The sequence below is a fragment of the Protopterus annectens genome, chromosome 9.part0 (genome assembly GCF_019279795.1).
Source record: "Protopterus annectens isolate FY-2018-M chromosome 9.part0, PAN1.0, whole genome shotgun sequence".
Lineage (NCBI taxonomy): Eukaryota > Metazoa > Chordata > Ceratodontiformes > Protopteridae > Protopterus > Protopterus annectens.
Window position 1 is genome coordinate 1475322 of NC_056743.1, and position 26649 is coordinate 1501970.

At 42.5% G+C, this 26649-nt stretch overlaps 1 protein-coding gene across 1 annotated transcript in view; it reads right to left on the bottom strand.

Annotated features, from left to right (window-relative positions):
* PPFIA1 (PTPRF interacting protein alpha 1) overlaps positions 1–26649 on the bottom strand; it is a 2891353-nt gene that overhangs the window by 1230753 nt on the left and 1633951 nt on the right. Inside the window, exon 16 of the mRNA XM_044082514.1 lies at positions 24917–25140. Within this exon, the coding sequence (XP_043938449.1) occupies positions 24917–25140 (224 nt within the window). The remainder of the gene's footprint in view (positions 1–24916; positions 25141–26649) is intronic.

The following is a 26649-nucleotide window of genomic DNA, read 5'->3' on the forward strand; positions in this document are numbered from 1 at the left end:
ATCGAAGGTGAGACCACTGTCCACCTGTGTCCCTAAGTCTCTTATCACACTTTCTGTGTTTAGTGTACTGCCACCTATATGGTAATTCATGGATACATGTTTTTTCCCAAAGGGGATAACAATACATTTCTTGGCACTGAGCTTGAGCCCATGGCCCTGGCAACAAGCATCTGTTTCTGTAAGGCCCTTTTGTAGAGTATCCACATCATTTGGGGATTCAATAATGGCTCCCAGTTTGCAGTCATCTGCAAACTTTGTTAGCCAGAGTCCCTTAGTGTTGACCTGTACTTCAGAGAAGTAGATGCCAAACAAGAGCGGCCCCAGGACTGAACCCTGAAGTACTCCACTTGTCACTTGTCTAGAGCTGGATTTGGAGTCGGCTACTTTTACAGTGTGGGTTCTATCAGTAAGCCATTTAGCAACCCATTGGGTGACATAGGGATTAATGCCCAACTTAGTAAGTTTATCTATGATTTCAGAGTGGGGGATGGTGTCAAAGGCCTTGGCAAGGTCTAGATAGGCTGTGTGGACCACCTTACCCTTGTCCATGGCTCTGGAGACTGATTCAAAGAAGTCAATCAGGTTCAGGAGACAAGATTGGCCCTTCACAAACCCAAACTGGGTGGGGTCCAGTGTTTGAAGGTTGCCAATGTCTTTGTTTATAAGTTCCATGATAATACGCTCCATGGCCTTGCAGATAAGGCTTGTCAGACTGATGGGACGGCAGTTTCCGGGATCCAAGGTGGATCCCCTTGTGGATTGGGATAACTGTAGCTCTGCCACTCAGTGGGCATGAAACCTGAGGTGAGGCTATGATTAAACATGACACTTAGGTGAGGTGCCAGTTCATATTGTAGTTCATGTAGTACACAGCCCGGGATGTCATCTGGTCCCATGGATGCTGTATTCTTGGCTTTAGAGACTGCGTTTTGTACCTGTGTGGCCGTTATTACTGGAATTTGGCAATCTTCCGGTATTGAGATGGGCCATTTAGGGGGTGAGAGGGAGTGAAGTTGGCACTGAATCGATCTGCCAGGATATTGGCAATATCCTTGGATCAGTATATTTAATGCCATTCTGTTTTAGCTCAGAGCAGATCTGAGCATTGCCATTTAGATTCTTGACATAGTTATAGAATGCTTTGTGGTTGTCTTTGGAATCTTTGGCAATTTTATTTTCGTAACTAGCTTTGGAGGATTTTATGAGGCATCTCAGTTTCTTACTGAGGCTAGTAAGGAGTTTTTGCATCCTGGGATTTTCCTCTTTTCTGCAAAAGTTTCTTCCTTTTGTTGTAAAGTTTGTTTATGGCAGGGGACCACCAGATTGGCTTCCTTTTTTGGATGAGAGCATTTTGGTTCTATTTGGGATGGCACGATTCATGCATGAGTGGATGTGCTCATACAGTGCCTTAGTGTAGGATTCAGCAGTTGAACTTTCAGTTCCGTCTGCATGGGTGTCATGAAGTTTGTCACTTCTGGCTTGAGTAGCATGAAGTTGGCTTTGGAGAAGTTTTTTATGGTGGTTTCTTTATTGGGGGGTGGGGGCTGGGATGTGGATGTTAAGGGTGATTAGCTTATGGTCAGACCTGACTAACGAGGGGGTGACCATAGGTATGGAGCATTGATTTCCCATGTTGGTAATGACCAGGTCTAGGATATTGGAGCCCTGGTGGGACTATGGATTAGTTGATCCAGGGCGTTGGAATTTATGAATTCCAAGAACCATTGTGCAAAGGTGTTGGGACATGAGTAGTTTTCCCAGTTAATGGCAGGGTAGTTAAAATCACCCAGTATTAGGGTGTTTGGTTCTATCTTAATATTTTCCAGTATGTTTAGAAAGGTGTAGTGAGAATCTTGGGGTATGGTGGGGGATCTGTAGCAAGCTACAATTTGGATTGCAGTCTTACCTAGTGTTAGTTGCACTTGGAGAATTTCAGACACATTGTGTTGGCCAACTAGCCTGGTGGTGTGAATATCCTTGGTGAATATTGACACTCCTCCACCTTTAGTGTTTTGGTCCTGGTTTGGTGGCCGAAAAGTGTGGTAAGAGTTGTAGCCTGGTATTGCAGGGGTGCTCTCTGGAGCCTTGAACCAGGTCTCAGTTACTGCACAGATATCAATGTTCTCCATTTTTAGGAGTGCCTCGAGAGAGTGCATTTTGAGGTTTAGACTCCACAAAAAAAGGAGGTCACAGCCCCACCCCGTACCCTTCCCTCAGCAGGCCAGTACTAGAGTACAATGCTCCCTTTGGTATGTACCTTTCCAGGCATCAGCTGCAATTCAACAAACCACAACAGTTCCTTACGAAGAAAATGCAGGGTCTTCAGCATCTGTAATATGAAATCATTGTCACTTTACTCTGTGTCATACAGACTGCTCAGAGGTAACCTGTGTCTTGCATATGGGGTGATCCTAGACCCTGCTTTAATGTAAATGCACATTCACAAATCAAATGGCACACGAGTCACTTACTCAAAGGACCTTAACTTGGTTTGGGACATCAACAGAACTTACTGGAGTGACAGACTTGTCTCAAAGAGGTTACCTTACCTTTGGAACAAACTTCCAACTCATGTGAAACAAAGTCCCTCATTGACCCTATTTAAATGTAATTTGGATAATTGGATACGAAAAGTACAGTTGTGTACTCTTACCATAAATGTAGATGTTCAAGTGTATTCACTGTTGCAGTCATTACATTTGGGTAATCTGCTGGCAGGTTGCCCTCAGTCGGCCTGAATTCCAAAGTCTTGGGTCCTGCGTCGGTTGCTGTCTCCTCTTCCATGACGTCAGGTCATCAGGGGTATAAAACAAGCAGCCGACACCATTTTCTTTAGTTTTTCTTGCCCCAGATGTCAGGTGCCCCCAAAAAAGGTAGCAAAAAAAAAAAAAATATATATATATATATATATATAAACTATATATACATGCATCAATACAGACTTTACCTTCAGCTACAAGCAAATAAACCACATAGGTTGTAGAAGATAGAGAAGGAAAGAAACTCCAGAATGAAAGGGGGGATGGCGGGCGGGTAACCTGGACTGCAACAGTGAATACACTCGAACATCTACATTTATGGTAAGTGTACACAACTTTACTATGTTCTTCGTGTTTCACTGTTGCAGTCATGACATTTGGGTAAAATCCCAAAGCTATGGATGAAAGGCTGGAGCTAAACAGCATTAGGTGCAGCTATAAGGCCCTGCAGAACTGCAGTGGCAAAGCCTGCCCTGGACTTAGAGTAGAGAGGCAAATGATAATGCTTTGTAAAGGTATGAACAGAACTCCAAGTAGCAGCCTCTAGAATGTCTTTGGTTGGTACTCCTCTGAGAAAAGCTGCTGAAGTAGCTGCAGCTCTGGTGGAATGAGACCTAATGCCCTTGGACACAGGTTTGCCATGGTGCAAGTAGCAGAAACGAATGCAGTGGCTTATCCACTTTGAAATAGTCTGCTTTGAAATAGCCTTTCCTTCTGATCCTGCAGCATATGCCACAAGTGATTGCTCAGTTTTTCTTAGAGCTTTAGTCCTGCTCAAGTAGAATCTTAGCTGTCTGTGTACGTCCAAGGAATACAGAATTCTCTCCCCCTTGTTCTGCGGATTTGGATAAAAGGTTGGCAGATGAATAGTTTGGTTAAGAGCCACACTGGAAACCACCTTGGGCATAAATGAAGGATTGGTCCTCAGAAACACCCTGTCTGGGTAAATAAAGATAAAAGGCTCCACAGTAATGAGGGCCTGTAGCTCTGAAACTTTTCTTGCTGAAGTGATTGCTAGGAGCAGAGCTGTTTTCCATGATAAGAACTTTATATCAGCAGTAGCAGCTGGTTCAAATGGAGGCAGGGTGAGCTTTTCCAACACATAATTAAGGTCCCATGCAGGTATTGGTTACCTTCTAGGAGGCCTTAAATTGTTGGCTCCTCTAAGATACTGCTTTAGTAAAGGATGAGAAAAGATTGGTGGCTCTGTATTGTAATGAGCTGAAATGGCAGAGGCATGGATTTTAATTGATCAGAAAGATAGGCCTTTGTCAAGCATCTCAGTCAAGTATTGTAAAATCTGAGGAATATTTTGTTCTGCTGTATCAGTTCCTTGTGCTTGATTCCAAGCACAGAATCTCTTCCATTTATCATCATAAGATTTTCTAATACTAGGTCTTTTGTCTTCCAAAACGACATCCATCACAGCTTGACTGAGAGGTGTTGTTTGTATAAAGTACAGTTGTGTACCTACCATAAATGTAGATGTTCGAGTGTATTCACTGTTGTAGTATACATAAAGTACAGTTGTGTACCTACCATAAATGTAGATGTTTGAGTGTATTCACTGCTGTAGTATACATAAAGTACAGTTGTGTACCTACCATAAATGTAGATGTTCGAGTGTATTCACTGTTGTAGTATACATAAAGTACAGTAATGTACCTACCATAAATGTAGATGTTCGAGTGTATTCACTGTTGTAGTATACATAAAGTACAGTTGTGTACCTACCACAAATGTAGATGTTCGAGTGTATTCACTGTTGTAGTATACATAAAGTACAGTCGTGTACCTACCATAAATGTAGATGTTCGAGTGTATTCACTGTTGCAGTATACATAAAGTACAGTCGTGTACCTACCATAAATGCAGATGTTCGAGTGTATTCACTGTTGTAGTATACATAAAGTACAGTCGTGTACCTACCATAAATGTAGATGTTTGAGTGTATTCACTGTCACAGTATACATAAAGTACAGTCGTGTACCTACCATAAATGTAGATGTTCGAGTGTATTCACTGTTGTAGTATACATAAAGTACAGTTGTGTACCTACCATAAATGTAGATGTTTGAGTGTATTCACCGTTGTAGTATACATAAAGTACAGTTGTGTACCTACCATAAATGTAGATGTTCGAGTGTATTCACTGTTGTAGTATACATAAAGTACAGTCGTGTACCTACCATAAATGTAGATGTTCGAGTGTATTCACTGTTGTAGTATACATAAAGTACAGTCGTGTACCTACCATAAATGTAGATGTTCGAGTGTATTCACTGTTGTAGTATACATAAAGTACAGTCGTGTACCTACCATAAATGTAGATGTCCGAGTGTATTCACTGTTGCAGTCATTACTCTTGGCTTATCCTGCTGGCAGGCTACCCACAGTCAACCCGAGTTCCAAAGTCTAGGTCCGGCGTCGGTTGCTGTCGCCTCTTCCCTGATGTCAGTGTGTCAGGGGTATAAAAGATGCAGCCGACGCCATTTTCTTCAGTTTTTCTTGCCCCAGATGTCAGGTGCCCCAAATAGGTAGGCTGAAAAATATATCAAAAAGAAATTCATGCACAAAAATACCATTACCTTCATCTACAAGCAAATGCACCAAATAGGTTGTACTGGACAGAGAAGTGCAGAGAAGTCCCAGCAAAGAAAAGGGGGGTGGTGGGTGGGTAACCTGGACTGCAGCAGTGAATACACGCGAACATCTACATTTATGGTAGGTACACAACTGCACTATGTTCACCGTGTTTCAATGTTGCAGCCATTACTCTTGGGTTGAATCCCAAAGCTGAGGAAGGGTGGCTGGGCTAAATAGGATTAGGAGAGGCTATGAGGCCCTGCAGAACCCCAGTGGCGAAGCCTGCTCTGGACTTAGAGTAGAGAGGCAAGTGGTAGTGCTTTGTGAAAGTGTGCACTGAACTCTAAGTTGCAGCCTCTAAGATTTCTTTGGTTGGTACTCCCCTGAGGAAGGCTGCGGAAGTGGCTGCTGCTCTGGTGGAATGAGACCTAATGCCCTTAGGCACTGATTTGCCATGTTGGAAATAGCAGAAACGGATGCAATGGCCTATCCATTTGGAAATAAGTCTGTTTTGAGATCACCTTTCCTTGTGATCCTGCAGCATATGACACTAAAAGTTGCTCAGTCTTGCTGAAAGCTTTAGTTCTGTCCAAGTAGAAGGGTAACTGCCTGTGTATGTCCAAAGAATGCAGGATTTTATCACCCTTGTTCTGTGGATTTGGATAAAAGGTAGGCAAGTGAATGGTTTGGTTGAGGGCCACACTGGACACCACCTTAGGCATAAATGTTGGGTTTGTCCTCAGAGAAACCCTGCCTGGATGAAAAATGATATTAGGTTCCACAGCCATGAGTGCTTGTAACTCCGAGACTCCCCTGGCAGAGGTTATTGCTAGGAGCAGAGCTGTTTTCCAGGATAAGAATTTTATATCTGCTGTTGATGCTGGCTCAAAAGAAGGCAGTGTGAGTTTTTCTAAAACATAATTGAGGTCCCAGGCTGGAATCGGTGCTTTCCTTGGAGGCCTGATGTTTTTGGCCCCTCTGAGGTACTGCCTTATTAAAGGATGAGAAAAGATAGATGGTTCCGTATTGTAATGGGCTGAAATGGCAGAGGCATGAATCTTAATTGATGAGAAAGAAAGGCCTTTGTTCAGCATCTCAGTTAGGTATTGTAAAATCTGAGGAATATTTGGCATACACGTGTCAATACCTTGTTGCTGGTTCCAAGCACAGAATCTCTTCCATTTTTCTGCATAAGATTTTCTAGTACTGGGCCTCCTGGCCTCCAAGATGACATCCATAACAGCTTTTGAAAGAGGAGTGTTCTGAATGGCTACATTATCCGCCATGCTGCCAGATTTAAGGTCCTGAGTTGGCTGTTGGGTCAGCAAGTGAGAAGTTTGAGGCAATATCCATGCTGGACCTTGAGACAAGCTCTTTAGGATTGGGTACCAGTGCTAGCGTGGCCAGTCTGGTGCAATCAGTATCATGTTTGGCTTCCCTTGTCTGACCTTTAGGAGTACCCTGGGAAGGAGAGGCAGTGGAGGAAAGGCAAATACTGTTAGATCTTTCCAGCTGGAGGATAGGGCGTCCACTTTCCATGCTTACTTGTGATAAATCCTTGTGCAAAATCTCTGCAATTGGCAGTTGTGGGGGGAGGCAAATAGATCTATGTCTGGGCATCCCCATTTCCTTATTATCATGCTGAAGACTTGCGGATCCAGTTTTCATTCGTGGGGATCCATGAGGTTTCTGCTTAGTTCGTCTGCCAGAGTATAGTATTTGCTTTTCCTGGCAGGAATTGTGCTTGCAGGTGAACTTGAAAAGCCAATGCTGTGTCCCATAAGGTCATTGCTTGTCTGCAGAGGGGGTAGGAATGTGTACCTCCCTGCTTGTTTATGTACCACATGACAGTAGTGTTGTCTGTCTTTATCAGTATCTGCCTGGATGAAACAGGTCCTTGAAAGCTGTCAGGGCATTTTGAACAGCTAGCATTTCTTTTTGATTGATGTGAAGATGCATCTGGTTTGCAGGCCATGTGCCCTGAATACATTTTCCTGCCATATGGGCCCCCCAGGCATAATCTGATGCATCCGTTGTCAGTGTCTGTCTGGCTGTGGGTAAACAACGGCAGACCCTTGTTGTGGTGACAGGCTTCTGCCCACCATCGAAACTCCTGTTGCAGGCAGGGAATGAGTGCAATTACTGTCTCCAGGCTGTGGCAATGCTGAGTCCAAACACTTTTTAGATACCATTGTAGTTTCCTCATATGCAGTCTGGCATATGGAATTAGTAGAATGCAAGATGCCATGAAATCCAAGGCCTGCAGGATTTTCCTTGCAGATAAGTGGGTTTTTGTTGCCAATTTCTTGAAGTAAGTAGTCAGTTGCTTTTGTTTGTCTGGCGTGAGATAAGCCATCTGGGCAGTTGTAATTAAGCTTGCACCCAGGAATATTATCTCTTGAGAGGGCACTAGTTTTGATTTCTTTTCGTTTACAGTGTACCCCAGGGCAATTTTTTTACAAACGCCAGATGCTTTAGAAGAATGTCTTTGTTCTCTGCTTGAATTAGGCAGTCGTCCAAGTAGGGATATATTTGAATTCCTCTTTGTCTGCAAAACACAATTACTAGTGCCAGGCATTTTGTGAAGACCCTGGGTGCAGTAGATAAGCCAAAGGGCAGTGCAGAGAATTGGTAGTGCATTGAGCCAGCTATGAATCTAAGGTGTAATAAAACAGATTTGGGTGAAACACAGCTCGCAGATAGAAGAATCAAATGACATCAATCCGAAAACAAGATATAAAAGTCCAGTCTCATGAACAATAGACGAATCCAGTAAAGGTAAAAAACTGTAGTTTATTCCAAACAGGTACCAGAGTTAGCGCTTTCACCTTTCGGCTTCTTCACACTCAATAAAAGGTACAAAATTGCTAAATCTTAAATACCATTCAAGGCGGGAAACATTAATTAATTAGAGCACATTCACAGGCAATATACCATTTAAAGAAATACATTCAAAAAAGAAGATGCCCTATAACTGATGCATCATAAACATATATATGGTTCATATAAACAACATGTATATATACACATATATAAAATATAATATAGCATCCCAAACCATTCCTGTAAAATATATAATTATAAAAAACAATAAAATTAGTAAAAATAAAAATAAAAACATTAATTACACTACAGGACAACACATATACTAGACACAGAATAGATAGTAAAGAAACCTAAAATCCTATATGACTAATCTATTTGATTTTCAATCTCCTCATCCTCAAAAAAGGTTTCAGAGATAATTTAGCGTTCAGGCCAGGACAAACGTCTGACCTGAGCTTTATGATCCATATATTCTCTCTATTCTCCGTCTGTGTCCTAATATCTCCTCCATGACTGGTAACATTAATAACCTCTATAATCCTAAAACTGAATAAATGGGTATCATCTGTGTCTAACACATGTTTAGCCAATGCATTGGTTTTATTCTTAGTTCTGATGTTATAAAGGTGTTCACGTATCCTGTCCCTTAAGCATCTGTTCGTTTTGCCAATATAAAATGACGAACAGGTATTGCACGTAGCTAAATAAACTAAATCTCTAGACATACAATTCCCTTTAACCTTAAACAAATAGGGAGTCAAAGTAACAGGGTGTACAAAAACATGATCACCACAAATAAAGCTACAAAAATTACATTTACCACACTTCCTGGTTCCATACAAAGACACTTGAATTTCATTAATACTAGTCTGTGCTACTTCCTGTGCCAATAGCTACGCCAACCTCTTTATGGCTGAATGGGAAAGTAAGGTACATGTTTCTACATCCATATTTTATAGAATATGTCTCCTTCTACAGACGATTTGTGGACGACCTCTTCCTGTTGTGGAGGGGGTCTTTGGAACAGTTTGAAACTTTTGTACTTCATTTGAATACTTGTACTGACTATCTCCGCTTTAGTCATGAGACTTCTTACACCAGGATACCATTCTTGGATGTTTATGTTGAGCGGTTAATCAATGGGTCCATAAACACTGGGGTTTATAGAAAGTCTTGTCACAAGAATTCTATTTTACATCGACACAGTATGCACCCTGGATTCATTTTTAATAACATAGTTAGAGGACAGGGCATGAGGACCTCTAGATATAACCCAACAGATCTTGGCTTTTACCATGATTTATCTGATTTGGATGATAGGCTAGCTATGCGGGGCTACCATACCAGTGATATTATGAAGGGCATGGATGGCCTCTTTGAGTTAAGGTCTGGAGCTGCTGCTCCATATTTCTCTGACATTCATTTGAATGTTGTATCTTCTGGTACCCCTTCTACCACTACAGCATCTATGAGTAGTTCTCCAGCATTTTCGATGTTTTATACCAAAGATGTTGGAGACATTAAAGATGTAGTGAGGAAACATTGGGATATCTTGATGGTAGATTCACATATTAGAGACACTATTGGAGGTTCTCCATGATTTAGATATAAGAATAAGAAAAATCTTAAGAGATTACTCTGCAACAGACGCACTAGTATTAATGAAATTCAAGTGTCTTTGTATGGAACCAGGAAGTGTGGTAAATGTAATTTTTGTAGCTTTATTTGTGGTGATCATGTTTTTGTACACCCTGTTACTTTGACTCCCTATTTGTTTAAGGTTAAAGGGAATTGTATGTCTAGAGATTTAGTTTATTTAGCTACGTGCAATACCTGTTCGTCATTTTATATTGGCAAAACGAACAGATGCTTAAGGGACAGGATACGTGAACACCTTTATAACATCAGAACTAAGAATAAAACCAATGCATTGGCTAAACATGTGTTAGACACAGATGATACCCATTTATTCAGTTTTAGGATTATAGAGGTTATTAATGTTACCAGTCGTGGAGGAGATATTAGGACACAGACGGAGAATAGAGAGAATATATGGATCATGAAGCTCAGGTCAGACGTTTGTCCTGGCCTGAATGCTAAATTATCTCTGAAACCTTTTTTGAGGATGAGGAGATTGAAAATCAAATAGATTAGTCATATAGGATTTTAGGTTTCTTTACTATCTATTCTGTGTCTAGTATATGTGTTGTCCTATAGTGTAATTAATGTTTTTATTTTATTTTACTAATTTTATTGATTTTTATAATTATATATTTTATAGTAATAGTTTGGGATGCTATTTTATATTATATATGTGTATATATATATGTTGTTTATATGAACCATATATATGTTTATGATGCATCAGTTATAGGGCATCTTCTTTTTTGAATGTATTACTTTAAATGGTATATTGCCTGTGAATGTGTTCCAATTAATCAATGTTTCCCGCCTTGAATGGTATTTAAGATCTAGCAATTTTGTACCTTTTATTGAGTCTGAAGAAGCCGAAAGGTGAAAGCGCTAACTCTGGTACCTGTTTGGAATAAACTACAGTTTTTTACCTCTACTGGATTCGTCTATTGTTTCATGAGACTGGACTTTTCATACCTTGTTTTCGGATTGATGTCATTTGATTCTTCTATCTGTGAGCTGTGTTTCGCCCTAATCTGTTTTATTACACTTTATTTATTCATTGCTGCTTGGTTTGGGCGTTCACCCTGTTTCATATATTTTCTTATTCATTTATGAATCTAAGGTATCTTCTGCAAGATTGTCTGATTGGGACATGCAGGTATGCCTCTTTTAGGTTCAAAGTTACGAGCCAAGCCTTCTTGCCCAGCATGGGCAGTAGCTGCTGTAGAGTCAACATCTTCAATTTTGGAACCTCCAGAAACGTGTTTAGTATAGACAGGTCCAGTATTGGTCTCCAGGTTTTTTCCTTTCTGGGCATTAAGAAAAGTCTGGAGTAAAATCCTTGCCCCTGCTCTTGTTGTGGTACTTGTTGAATGGCCCTCATGTCCATGAGGGCTGTAATTTGCTTTTGTGCCTCTGCCCATTGATTGTGTGGCAGGTCTGGCATACCTTTTGCCCTTGGTAGGGTGTGAAAATGGAACTTGTAGCCTTGGGACACTATGTTCAAGACCCGTTTGTCTTGGGTAACCTTTTTCCAATTTGATGAAAAAAGTGCTAGTTTTCCCCCTAAGGGGGCTGCCAAAAGAAAAGTGCTTGGATCTGGCAGAGGAACGTCATTGGGACTGTTTCCTGTAAGGTTGTTATTTGTCTTCTCTGCTTTTGGAGGTAGGAACACCCCATTGTTTAGGCCTGTATGAGCCTTGGGGCTGAGATCTGCCTCTGGGACATCTGTATCTGCCTCCTTGTGGTCTGTCTGATACTGGAAAGGACCAATTTTTAGAAGGCCAGCTCCTGCTAAATCTGGGTGGCTGTACCTGTAAGAAATCCTTAACTGTCTGCATGGATTTCGCTTTATCCTCCATTTTCTTCAACACCTCTTCTGCTTTAGCACCAAACAAAGTATCATGCTGTAATGGTGCATCTAATAAGTTTGCCTTAACATGATCAGGCAGATTCTGTTCCTTTAACCAAGCATGCCTTCTAATGACAGTACCCATAACAGCGGCCCTGCAAGAGGCCTCCAGTGAATCAAAACCACATTGCAAAGTATGTTTTCCCACTTGTTCAGCTGCATGCAATAAACAGTACAGTTTTGTACCTACCATAAATGTAGATGTTCGAGGATCCCATTGCTGCAGTCCTAACTATTGGGTATAGTCCGCATCCAGTCGGCCCGAATACCAGAGTATAAGGCTGACGTCGGTCAGGGCGCATTAGACTGACGTCAGTACGTCAGGGTACTAATGCGCATGACCGACGTCATATCCTCAGTCTTTTCTTGCCCCAGATGTCAGAAGATCCTAAAAAGACAAGGCCCAAAATACCTGCACCAAAAATATGTACAATATATACAAGAATATATACAAAAATATAAGCATGTAACCTCACCTACACAACCACCCCTAAACACAGAGGGGAAGGAGGGAGGGTAAATTGGACTGCAGCAATGGGATCCTCGAACATCTACATTTATGGTAGGTACAAAACTGTACTATGTTCTTCGTTCCCCATTGCTGCAGTCCTAACTATTGGATAGAATCCCAAAGCAGAGGTAAGGGAGGCTGGCAAATCATAAAGAAGCAGGAGCTGACAACATGCCTTGCAAAACAGCTGTGGCAAAACCAGCCCTAGACTTAGAGTAGATAGGAAGGTGATAATGCTTAGAGAAAGTATGCACTGAACTCCAAGTAGCTGCTTCCAAAATATCCTTAGTTGCCACCCCCCTTAGAAATGCTGTTGAAGTGGCAGTAGCCCTAGTGGAATGAGGCCTAATCCCAGCTGGAATCTCCTTGCCATGATGGGAATAACAAAATGCAATGCAAAAGCCAATCCACCTAGAAATAGTTTGTTTTGACACAGGCTTGCCCTGTGAACTCAAAGCAAAAGAAACCAACAACTGCTGAGACTGCCTAAAATCCTTAGTCCTGCTTAAATAAAAACGCAATTGCCTGTGTACATCTAAAGTGTGCAAAATCTTTTCCCCTTTATTTTGGGGGTCTGCATAAAAAGTAGGCAAATGAATAGTTTGGTTTAAAGCCACACTAGAAACCACCTTAGGCATAAAGGAAGGATTAGTACATAATGATACCCTATCCTTATGGAAAATCAAAAATGGCTCTACTGCCATAAGGGCCTGCAACTCAGACACCCTTCTTGAGTAATAGCCAACAGAAAAGCAGTCTTCCATGACAAGTATTTCAATTCAGCAGTAGCCGCAGGCTCAAAAGGTTGTAGAGTAAGTTTTTCCAACACAAAATTGAGATCCCAAGCAGGAGTAGGAGCTCATTGGGGGTCTTATATTCTTTGCCCCTCTAAGAAACTGCTTGAACAAAGGATGCGAAAACAATGGTGGGTCACAATCATAGTGAGCTGAAATTGCTGCAGCATGAATCTTAATGGAAGAGAAGGACAAACCTTTGTCCAATAACTCAGTAAGGTATTGAAGAGCCACACTCAAATTAGGCTCAGAAACCTGAAAATTCTTTGCTGTACTCCAAAATAAAAATCTCTTCCATTTTTCTGCGTACACTTTCCTTGTACTAGGTCTTCTAGCTTCCATAATCACATTTAAAACTTGTTGAGGAAGTTGAGACCTGCTGTGTTTCAACACAGAAGATGCCAGGCTGTTAGATGAAGAGAGTGAAGCTTGACATTGAGCAGATGACCATCCTTCTGAGATAACAGGTGAGGAATCAGAGGTAAAGGCCATGGAGGCTTCCTTACCAGACTCCGTAGTAGTGGGTACCAGTGTTGCCGAGGCCAATCTGGAGCTATCAAAATCATCCTTGGCCTGTCTTGCCTGACCTTTAATAGTAGCTTTGGAAGAAGAGGCAGAGGAGGAAAGGCATACACATGAAGGTTTTTCCAACTGAAAGACAGAGCATCCACTTTCCAAGCTGTGTGATGAAACCCCTTTGTGCAATACAGTGGCAGCTGGTGGTTTAGCGGAGAAGCGAACAGATCTATGTCTGGAGTTCCCCATGACACTGTCAATTTTTGAAATACATGAAGATCCAGTTTCCACTCGTGGGGATCCATGATTTGTCTGCTTAACACATCTGCTAAGGAGTTCTGTGCTCCCGGCAGAAACCTTGCCTGAAGAGTTAGTTGCAAGCTTAGCGCAGTCTCCCATAAAATCATCGCTTGCCTGCATAAAGGATAAGAATGTGTTCCCCCTTGCTTGTTGATGTACCACATGACAGTTGTGTTGTCTGTTAGAATCAACACCTGCCCTGGAAGAAGTAACTCCTTGAAAGCCATTAATGCAAACTGGACTGCTAACATCTCCTTCATGTTGATATGTAGATGCTGTAGTCTGGCAGGCCACTTGTCTTGTATCCACTTTCCATTTAGATGAGCTCCCCAAGCAATGTCCGAGGCATCTGTCGTTAAAATCTGACTCGCCTCTGGCCGGGTCACAGAGAGTCCCTTGTTTAGGTGACATTCCTGAGCCCACCACAAAAATTCTTTTTGAAGGCAAGGTATTATTTGAATGACAGTGTCCAAATCCTGGCAGTGCTGTGTCCATACATTTTGAGATACCATTGTAGCTTCCTCATATGCAGTTTGGCATTGGGAAGCACCAGAATACAAGATGCCATGAACCCTAATGCTTGAAGGACTGTCCTTGCAGTCAGCACGGACTGATGAGATAGTTGATGGAAGTAAAGTGATAGACTCTTTTGTTTGTCCGGGGTTAAAAAGGCCATCTGGGCTGCTGTATTCAGTCTCACACCCAGAAAGCACATGTCTTGAGAGGGTACTAGACTGGACTTTATTTCGTTCACAGAATACCCTAGGCATCTTAGCACTGCTATGACATGTTCCAGATGCTGTAGAAGGTCTTCCTTTCTTGAGCCAGAATCAGGCAGTCGTCCAAGTAAGGATAGATTTGAATTCCTTGAAGCCTGAAGTAAGCTATCACTGGAGCCAGAACCTTTGTGAATACTCTGGGCAGTAGATAAGCCAAAGGGCAATGCAGAGAACTGATAATGAGAATTTCCAGCTCGAAACCGCAGATACTTCCTGCAACTTAGCCTTATAGGCACATGAAGGTAAGCTTCCTTGAGATCTAAAGTTACCATCCAGTGATCTTTGCCCAGCAGAGGTAAAAGCTGTTGTAACGTCAACATCTTGAACTTGGGAATGTCCAGAAAAGTGTTGAGGAGAGATAAATCCAAAATTGGTCTCCACGTGTTCCCCTTCTTTGGTACTAGGAACAGGCGAGAATAAAATCCTAGGCCCCTTTCTGATACAGGGACTGGCTGAATGGCCCTTATCTGGAGTAACTGAGAAACTTGCTTGTGAGCCTCTTTTCTTTGTGGAGGAGGAACGTCTGGCATGCCTTTGAAAGGGGGCATTGTATGGAAATAAAATCTGTAACCGTGGTGAATGATATCCAACACCCATTTGTCTTGAGTAATTAAATCCCAATTTTCTTTGAAAAGAGACAGTCTTCCTCCCAAAGGAGCTGCCAGGCGGAAACTACTGGCAGCTGAAGAGTCAGGTAATTGGGACTGTTTACGAAAGGACTGACCCTGCCCTCAGCAGAAGTCTGAGCAGGTGAACTCCTGTTCTAGGCCTAAAGAACCTTGAGCCCTGCCCCTACCACGTCTAGACCTACCCCTAGACTGGGAATCATAAGCAGGATATGTCCACCCCTTAGCAGGCCAATTTCTACTAAACTTCGGTGGCTGCACCTGCAAATAATCTTTAACAGTTTGCATAGACTTAGCTTTGTCCTCCATTTTCTTTAAAACTGCTTCCACAGGCGATCCAAACAACACATCAGACTGTAAAGGAGCATCCAAAATCCTTGTCTTAACATGCTCAGCTAAATTCTGATCCTTCAACCAGGCATGCCTGCGAAGAACAGAACTAGTAGCAGCCACCCTCGAGGAGGCCTGTACAGCATCAAAACCACATTGCAAAGAATGCTTACCCACTTGTTCAGACACATGAACCAAATCCAGCAACTCTTTACACTCAATACCTTCCGCCAAAGCATCCACCTTAGATTTCAATTGTGAAAGGAGATAATTCTGATATTTTAGCATGTGAAACTGACAATTCAATGCTCTCATGGCTAGAGTGGAAGAAGTATACACTTTCTTTCCCCACCTATCCAAAGCCCTTGCCTCTTTATCAGTGGGAACAGGATTTTTAACCACCGAAGCTTTAACACCTTTAGGCCCTTGAGAAATAGTTTCTGGGTCCGCCCTAGGACTCTTAAACAAATACTTATGAGCTTCGGGCACCCTATAATACCTATCAGGCTTAACAGGAGCAGGAGGCAAAGAGTCAGGGTTCAAGGAAGCCTCTGCAAAAACATCTTCCACCACATTCAACACAGGAGGAATAGCTAAGGGCCTATGCTGGGGTAAAAACAAGAATTCCCTAAGCCTTTTCCTGGAATCAGAGTAATCCTGGCCTTCCCATTTAAAGTGCTCCCTCATGGAATGCAGAGTCTCTGAAAATGAGAAATCCTCAGGAGGAGAAGCTGTAGGAGTGGAATCATCCACATCAGAATCAGAATAAGTAGGATACTCCTGCAAGTCTTCCACAGAAGACTCTGAAGCCTCTGAACATTGTTCAAAACTATCAAACTCCGGTTCCACCCTAGGCCTCTTATCAGGCGGGGGCATAGAACCTCTAATCATAGTAATCAAATCTTCTGCCATTTTAAGCATATGTTTCTTAGGTACAGAACCCGAAATGCTAGGAGAAGCCCCCACTGAAGCTGAACTAGGCCTACCTCTCAAAGAAGTTTTGGCAACAGAAGGAGAGGCTCTAACTACCTTGGGAAGAGAGGGAAGAACAGTCACCTGAGAAGCACCCTCAGCCTGGCCTACCTCCTGAGAAGGCACATCCTGTAACAGTAAAGTTTCTGCCTGGGACTCCATGGAAACTCCTGGCAAAACCTCTGGCTCCACTGAGCCTTCTAAAGAACCGACGTCCGGGACTGCCAGTTCATCAACCCTAGGCTTCGCTGTTTTGTCCTTGCGCTTCTTGGACGAAGCGGGCGTCGGAGCATCCGGCGGCATTTTATAATTGCAACGCTTCCCAAACACTAACCTGGCACAGTCTAACCTCCTCTTAATAGTGCGTTTGTTAAACCTAGCACATGAGCGGCAACCAACAACGTCGTGCTCAGGCCCTAAACAAGGTATACACAATGTATGGTAATCCCTATGAGGTATCTGTTTCCCACAAGAAATACAGTTATTCACTTTTTCTGACATCCGGTAAAATACTGAGGCAAGAAAAAAACAAAATGTTCCCCAACGGGGTACTTAGCCAACTCTGTTTCGGTCTGAAACTCCGGTTTCGGAAATATTTCAGAACGCCAACCTGCACTCGCAAAACTGCTTCTGCATCGGACCATGCGGCAAAAAAGACTGAGGATATGACGTCGGTCATGCGCATTAGTACCCTGACGTCAGTCTAATGCGCCCTGACCGACGTCAGCCTTATACTCTGGTATTCGGGCCGACTGGATGCGGACTATACCCAATAGTTAGGACTGCAGCAATGGGGAACGAAGAACATCCTGCAGTTCCTTATTATCTGCACATTCAGAATTTGTCAACACTTTCTGTTTTAGCAGTGACATTAAATATTGCTGATATTTAAGCATATGAAACTGGCAATTTAAAGCCCTTACAGCTAAGGTAGCAGAAGTGTAAACTTTTTTCCACCATCTGTCCAGTGCCCTAGAATCCCTATCAGAGAGGACAGGGTTTTTTTGCAGTGGAAGCTTTGACCCCTTTGGGACCCTGAGATATAGTTTCTGGGTCAGCAGCGGGGTTTTTATATAGGAATTTATGAGAATCCGGGACCCTGTAGTATCTGTCTGGCTTAGCAGGTGCAGGGGGTAAAGAGTCAGGGGACAGGCCTGACTCTGAAAATACATCATCTACAATGTCTAGAACAGGTGGAATAGCAAGGGGTCTGTGCTGAGGAAGTAGCAGAAAGTCTCTGATCTCTGAGCCTTTTCTTAGATTCAGAGTAATCTTGGCTCTCCCAGTGGAAATGCTCCCTCATGGTATGCAGGGTTTCCCCAAAAGAATAATCCTCAGGAGGAGAGGCTGAAGGAATGGATTCTTCAGCATCAGAGTCCTTGTAGGGAGGAATAGAATAGTCTTGTTCAGAAGAGGAATCAGAGGAAATAGAAACCTGATCAGAAGAATCATATTCTGTCTCTTGCCTAGGCCTCTTATCAGGAGGGGGTTGGGAACCCCTGAACAAAGTAATTAGGTCTTCGGCCATTTTAAGCATCTGTTTTTTAGGCATGGAAGTCTGAGTAGGAGGATGCTGTACTTGTTTCTTTGTCTTTAGAGCTGCTTTAGTCTTTGTCTTTGAAGCTGAAGATGGTTTAACATATAACTGTGTAGGTCTGAAGACACCCTCAGAAGCCGATGCCTGCTCAGTGGCTCCGGACCCATCTGAGGGAATTTATGAGTGTCCAATACCTTGAGTATCCAGAGGCCCAGTCGGATCCACATGGGAGTCGGAAGCGGCCTGTGAATCTGAGGTAGCGGGCGCCAGGGGCTGCGAAAGCACCTCACTGTGAACTGGTGAACCGGCAACCGGCCTAACGGAGGCCTCGTCGTCGGTTTTGGACCTCGGATGCCTATACTTTTCTTTGTTCTTGCGTTTTTTGTAAACTCCAGTCGTCAGCTGTTCCGACGGCATTATATAATTAAATCTTCGGCCAAAGTAATGAAATGCAAAATTGAACTGTCGCTTAATAGTGCATTGGTTAAATCTAGCACAAAACCAACAGCTAGCAACGTTGCGGTCAGGGCCTAGGCAAGGAATACAGTAAGAGTGAAAACCCTTATGAGGTATTTGCTTCCCACAAGAAATACAATTGTTAACTTTTTCTGACATCGGTCTGGAGCAAGAAAAAAGTTTCCCCAATGGGGTACTTAGCTTTAATGAAGACTTCGGTTCTGAAATTCGGATTTGAAAATCTCAGGAGTTGGCCGACCGGCACTTGCGAACTGCTTTTGCTTCGGGCACCGTGCGGCAAGAAAGACTGAAGAAAATGGCATTGGCTGCATCTTTTATACCCTTGGCGCACTGACGTCAGGGAAGAGGCGACAGCAACTGACGCCGGGCCAGGACTTTGGAATTCAGGCCGACTGTGAGTAGTCTGCCAGCAGGATAACACAAGAGTAATGACTGCAACAGTGAAACACGAAGAACATCTGCAGTGGCAAAGCCTGCCCTGGACTTAGAGAAGAGAGGCAGATGATAATGCTTTGTAAAAGTATGAACAGAACTCCAAGTAGCAGCTTCTAGAATGTCTTTGGTTGGTACTCCTCTGAGAAAAGCTGCTGATGTAGCTGCAGCCCTGGTGGAATGAGGCCTAATGCCCTTGGGCACTGGTTTACCATGATGCAAGTAGCAGAAATGAATGCAGTGGCTTTTCCACTTTGAAATAGTCTGCTTTGTAAAAGCCTTTCCCTCAGATCCTGCAGCAAATGCCACCAGTAACTGCTCAGTTTTTCTGAGAGCTTTAGTCCTGCTCAAGGAGAATCTTAGTTGTCTGTGTACGTCCAAGGAATGCAGAATCCACTCCCCCTTGTTCTGCGGATTTGGATAAAAAGTTGGCAGATGAATAGTTTGGTGAAGAGCCACACTGGAATCCACCTTAGACGTAAAGGAAAGATTGGTCCTGAGGGACACCCTGTCTGGGTAAAATATGATAAAAGGCTCCACAGCCATGAAGGCCTGTAGCTCTGAAACCCTTCTTGCTGAAGTAACTGTCAGGAGCAAAGCTGTTTTTCATGATAAAAAAATTATACCTGCAGTAGCAGCTGGTTCAAATGGAGGCAGGGTGAGCTTTTCCAACACAACATTGAGGTCCCATGCAGGAATTGGTGATCTTCTGGGAGGCCTTAAATTTTTGGCCCCTCTAAGATACTGTTTTAGCAAAGAGTGAGAAAAGATCGGAGGCTCTATGTTGTAGTGAGCCGAGATGGCAGAGGCATGGATTTTTATTGATGAAAAAGATAGGCCTCTGTCAAAGCATCTCAGTCAAGTATTGTAGAATCTGAGAAATATTTGGCTCTGCTGTGTCAGTTCCTTGTGCTTAGTTCCAAGCACAGAATCTCTTCCATTTATCAGCATAAGATTTTCTAGTACTAGGCCTTCTGGCTTCCAAAATGACATCCATCACAGATTTACGGAGTGGTGTTGTCTGAAGTGTTTGGAGCTGATTGTGCAGGATCTGATTGTTTTGCTAAGACAGTAAGTGAGGTATTTGAGGCAAGTACCAAGCTGGGAATTGAGACATGTTCCTTAGGACTGGGTACCAGTGTTGGCGGGGCCAGTCCGGGGCAATTAGTATCATTTTTTGTTTTTTCTTGTTTGACCTTTAGTAGGATCTTGGGAAGAAGAGGCAGAGGAGGAAAGGCATAAACTGATAGGTTTTTCCAAATGAAGGACAGGGCATCCACTTTCCATGTTTCTCTGTGATAAGTCCTTGTGCAGAATTCATCCAGTTGATAATTCTGAGGAGAGGCAAATAGGTCTATGTCCGGGCTCCCCCATTTCTTTGTTATCATGTTGAAGACTTGTGGATCAAGTGTCCACTCGTGAGGTTCCATAAGGTTTCTGCTTAAGTCATCTGCCAGAGAATTTTGCTTTCCTGGCAGGAATTGAGCTTGAAGATGTACTTGGTAAGTCAAGGCTGTGTCCCACAATGCCATGGCTAGTCTGCAAAGGGGGTATGAGTGTGTGCCCCCTGCTTGCTTATGAACCACATAACTGTGGTGTTGTCCGTCTTTATCAGTAGTTGTCCTGGATGAAGCAAGTCCTTGAAGGCTGTCAGGGCATTTTGAACAGCTAACATCTCTTTCTGGTTGATACGCAGATGCATTTGTTTTGGGGTCCATATGCCCTGAATGCATCTTCCCGCCAGGAGGGCCCCCCATGCATAGTCTGATGCATCTGTAGTTAAGGTTTGGCTGGCAGGGGGTAGAGTGAAAGACCGTCCCATGTCTTGGTGACATGCCTCTGTCCACCAAAGAAACTACTGTTGTAGGCAGGGAATGAGAGGAATCATTGTTTCCAGACTGTGACAATGTTGACTCTAAACTTTTTAGGTACCACTGAAGTTTCCTCATATGCAGTCTTGTATATGAAATCAGTAGAATGCATGATGTCATGTACCCCAAAGCCTGCAGAATTTGTCTTGCAGATAACTGGATTTTTGTTGCCATCTGTTTGAAGTAAATAGTCAGTTGCCTTTGTTTGCCTGGCGTGAGGAAAGCCATTTGGGCAGATGTATTCAAGCTTGCACCCAGGAATGTTATCTTTTGAGAGGGTACCAGTTGTGATTTCTTTTCGTTTATTGTGTACCCGAGGCATGTCAGAAACCTTTTCACAAACGCCAGATGTTGAAGAAGAACGTCCTTGTTCTCTGCTTGAATGAGACAGTCGTCCAGGTAAGGATAGATTTGACTGCTTCTTTGTCTGCAAAATGCAATTACTGGTGCCAGGCACTTTGTAAAGACCCTGGGCGCAGTAGATAAGCCAAAGGGCAGTGCAAAGAATTGGTACTGCATAAAGCCAGTCTTGAAACGGAGGTATCTTCTGCACGATTGCCTTATTGGGACATGCAGGTATGCCCCTTTTAAGTCTAAAGTCACTAGCCAAGTGTTCTTGCCCAGCATGGGCAGAAGCTGCTGCAAAGTCAGCATTTGGAATTTTGGAATGTCCAGGAATGTGTTCAAAATTGATAAATCCAGTACTGGCCGCCAGGCCTCGTCTTTTCTGGGTACCAAGAACAGCCTTGAGTAAAACCTTGTCCTTTTTCCTGTTCTGGCACTGTCTGAATGGCCCCCATATCCATGAGGGACGTAACCGGTTTCTGTGCCTCTGCCCATTGATTTTTTTGGCAGATCTGGCCAACCATTTGGAATTGACTAAGTGTGGAAGTGGAATCTGCATCCCTGGGATACTATGTTTAATACCCACTTGTCCTGGGTTATTAACTGCCAATTTTGAGCAAAAAATGCTAATTTCCCCCCTAAGGGATCTGCCAAAAGATAAGTGCTTGGTGATGGCAGAGTGGTAATTGACACTGTTTATTGTAGGGTTGCGTTTTGTTGCCTCCAGATTTGGAGGTGGATGTACCCCATTGCTTTGACCTGTAAGAATCCTGTGACTGGTATCTAGAACCTTTAGGGAGCCTGGATTTGCCCCATGGAGCTCTGTTGGACACAGGAAAGGACCAATTTTTTATAGGCCAGTGTCTGCTGAATCTTGGTGGCTGCACTTGTAGGAAGTCTTTTACAGTTTGCATAGACTTAGCTTTATCTTCCATTTTCTTTAAAACCTCTTCTGCCTTAATGCCAAACATCATGCTGTAAAGGTGCATCCAGTAATTTAGCTTTAAAATGATCAGGCAAATTTTGTTCTTTTAGCCAGGCATGCCTCCTAATCACAGATCCAGTAACTGCGGCCCTGCTGGAGGCCTCCAAGGAATCAAAACCACATTGCAAAGTATGCTTTCCAACTTGTTCTGCTACATGCAATAATTCCTGTAATTATTTGTTTTCTACACATTCGGAAATCAACATAATTTTCTGTTTCAGTAATCTCATAACATTCTGTTGATACTTAAGCATATGAAACTGGCAGTTTAAGGCTCCAATTGCCAAGGTTGCAGATGTATAAACCTTCTTTCCCCATCTATCCAGTGCCCTGGAATCTCCATCAGAGAGGGTAGGAGTCTTTGCTGTTGAGGCCTTTACACCTTTTGGACCCTGTGAACTAGTTTCCAGTGAAAATGCTCCCTCAAAGTATGCAAGATTTCTACAAAGGAATAACCTTCAGGAGGAGATGCAGATGGGATAGATTCCTCTGCATCAGAATCCTCATAGGGTGGTATAGAAAATTCCTGATCAGAAGAGGAATCAGAAGAAATAGGAATCAGAAGAAATAGAAACCTGATCTGAAGATTCATAATCAGTGTCTTGCCTAGGCCTCTTTTCAGGAGGGGGTTGGGAATCCCTGATCAAGGTAATTAGGTCTTCAGCCATTTTGATCATCTGCTTTTTGGGCATAGAGGCCTGTGCACGTGGCTCATGCATCGTTTTTTTAGCTTTAGAAGTTGCTTTTGTCTTTGATTTTGAAGCTGGCATTGGTTTTATATAGAAATGCTGAGGCCTGAATACACCCTCAGAAGCCGGTGTCTGCTCAGCGGCTCCAGACCCATCCGAGGGTGAGACATCTGCGGATACAATACTTTGAGAATCTCGCGGCCTGCCGGACTCCACATGGGTCTTGGTAGAGGCCTGCGACTCGAAAGTAGAGGGTATCTGGCTGCGAAAGCACCTCACTGAGTACCGGTGAACCGGCTACTGGCTTAGGAGAAGCTTCGTGATCGGTTTTGGACCTCGACGGTCTGTCTCTGTCCTTTTCTTTGTGTTTTTTGTGAACTCCGGTAGTTGGATTGCTATCCGATGACATTTCAGGATCGACTGGCTTAGGAGAAGCTTCGTGATCGGTTTTGGACCTCGACGGTCTGTCTCTGTCCTTTTCTTTGCGTTTTTTGTGAACTCCGGTAGTCGGATTGCTATCCGATGACATTTCAGGATAGTTAAATCTGTTTCCAAAATATTTTGAAGCAAAGATATACCAATGCTTAATAGTGTGTTGGTTAAATCTAGCACAAAACCGACAGCTAGGCACGTTGTGATCAGGGCTTAGGCAAGGAATACAGTACAAATGGAAATCCTTATGAGGTATTTGCTTCCCACAAGTAATGCAATTATTAACTTTTACTGACATCGATATGGAGCAAGAAAAAGTTTCCTCAACGGGGTACTTAGCTTCAGTGAAGACTTCGGTTCTGAATCTTGAATTCAAAAATTTCAGGAGTCCGCCGACAGGCACTTGCGAACTGCTTCTGCTTCGGGCACCAGGCGGCAAGAAAGACTAAAGAAAATGGCTTAGTCTGCCTGTTTTATACCCCTGACGACCTGACATCACGGAAGAAGAGACAACAACCGACGCAGGACCTAAAACTTTGGAATTCAGGCCGACTGAGGGCAACCTGTCAGCAGATTACCCAAATGTAATGACTGCAACAGTGAAACACGAAGAACATCTGGTGATTTCACTTCAGAGAAAGGGATTATAGGTCGAGAGGCGGTCCAGCTTGTAAGGAGTATCACTGCCACAGAATATGGAGCTAATGCTACTGGTTCAGCTGTTTGAGTGTCCAGACAGGACCAGAAAAACCTTGATATTCTGGGAGCCCTTCTCTTTTGATGAAAAAGAAACTAATACAGGGGTCTACAACCTGTTAACCAAATTAAATCAACATGTAGTAGCACTGATACTTGAAACATTAAGTGCTTAAGGGTAAGGATCATGACTTCAAACATGTACAGGGAGAGCTACATCAAACCTACAAAAAGTAAAATAAGAGAGGCATTTCTACAGAAAATTAAATAAATAAATAAAATGAATTAGAAGACAATGCGTAGCAACAAAAATGATCAACAAATAAACTGGCAGGAAGAGAGATGCTGAATAGGACTTGTACAGCAAAAATATCCATGTCATTATTTGAGACGTGCAACCCACTCCCCAAAATAGACAACACAGGGATAAAAATATAACAGTATGCAAGGGGGTGTCATACAAGATGAATAGGCTTCCTGTTACTTAATGAGGATGTAAACATAGAAAGGAGTCCTACGAAAATAGTTCCATGTGACTATCACATGACTATGATCATACAATGCACCTTCTATTTACAGTAAGTGTGTTCTGATGAAGTCTACTTTCAGCATTCAGATAAAAGAGCTACATAAACTGGCTTAGTCTACTAATTTGATTGCAGACCAGTGTGTTTTAATTTGGATCATTCAAATCTCTCAAAAGACTCTTTCCTAGTGCAAGGAATGATACACCATCTAATGAGTGACAGACATATAACTAGGCTGAGACATAATTTAGCAATAATCTTGCGTGACTCCCGACTTCTTTCTTCCTGAACAGCTATCTCATGCACTCATCTTCCACGAATCAGGAACACCTAATGTTAGTCTGCTGTGAAAACTGCTCTATGGATACTCGCATCTCACCTGATTTCATTGTTGATTGCATCAAGTTGCTCCTGGAGCATCATAGCCAGTGTCTGGGCATCAGTTTGCCCTGCAGGGGACAGAAGATCCACAGAGCTGAAAATGGTCTCCCTGTCATCTTCGACATCGGACATGTCGACATCACTTTCAAATGCCTGGGCAACACTTGCTAAAACATTGGCCTGCTGGGCTCGTTCCCAGTCCTGTTCGTTAAGCGTCTGTACCTGGCAAAACAAGTGCACATAACATGGTTTTAAATGTCTTTGTTCAAGCACAGGGAGCTATCCTTTACATCTACCTCATGTATGACAAGAGTACTAATGAAAACTAAACTGTGTTTACATACAGAAAATCCTTGTACGCCACAAATGTGGTACAAAATAAAATGCACATAACATGCTTTTAAATGTCTTTGTTCGAGCACAGGGAGCTATCCTTTACATCTACCTCATGTATGACAAGAGTACTAATGAAAACTAAACTGTGTTTACATACAGAAAATCCTTATGCCACAAATGTGGTACAAAATAAAGTGCACATAACATGGTTTTAAATGTCTTTGTTCAAGCACAGGGAGCTATCCTTTACATCCACCTCATGTATGACAAGAGTACTAATGAAAACTAAACTGTGTTTACATACAGAAAATCCTTGTACGCCACAAATGTGGTACAAAATAAAGTGCACATAACATGGTTTTAAATGTCTTTGTTCAAGCACAGGGAGCTATCCTTTACATCTACCTCATGTATGACAAGAGTACTAATGAAAACTAAACTGTGTTTACATACAGAAAATCCTTGTACGCCACAAATGTGGTACAAAATAAAGTGCACATAACATGCTTTTAAATGTCTTTGTTCAAGCACAGGGAGCTATCCTTTACATCTACCTCATGTATGACAAGAGTACTAATGAAAACTAAACTGTGTTTACATACAGAAAATCCTTATGCATACAAATGTGGTACAAAATAAAGTGCACATAACATGGTTTTAAATGTCTTTGTTCAAGCACAGGAGCTATCCTTTACATCTACCTCATGTATGACAAGAGTACTAATGAAAACTAAACTGTGTTTACATACAGAAAATCCTTGTACGCCACAAATGTGGTACAAAATAAAGTGCACATAACATGGTTTTAAATGTCTTTGTTCAAGCACAGGGAGCTATCCTTTACATCTACCTCATGTATGACAAGAGTACTAATGAAAACTAAACTGTGTTTACATACAGAAAATCCTTGTACGCCACAAATGTGGTACAAAATAAAGTGCACATAACATGCTTTTAAATGTCTTTGTTCAAGCACAGGGAGCTATCCTTTACATCTACCTCATGTATGACAAGAGTACTAATGAAAACTAAACTGTGTTTACATACAGAAAATCCTTGTACGCCACAAATGTGGTACAAAATAAAGTGCACATAACATGGTTTTAAATGTCTTTGTTCAAGCACAGGGAGCTATCCTTTACATCTACCTCATGTATGACAAGAGTACTAATGAAAACTAAACTGTGTTTACATACAGAAAATCCTTGTACGCCACAAATGTGGTACAAAATAAAGTGCACATAACATGGTTTTAAATGTCTTTGTTCAAGCACAGGGAGCTATCCTTTATATCTACCTCATGTATGACAAGAGTACTAATGAAAACTAAACTGTGTTTACATACAGAAAATCCTTGTACGCCACAAATGTGGTACAAAATAAAGTGCACATAAC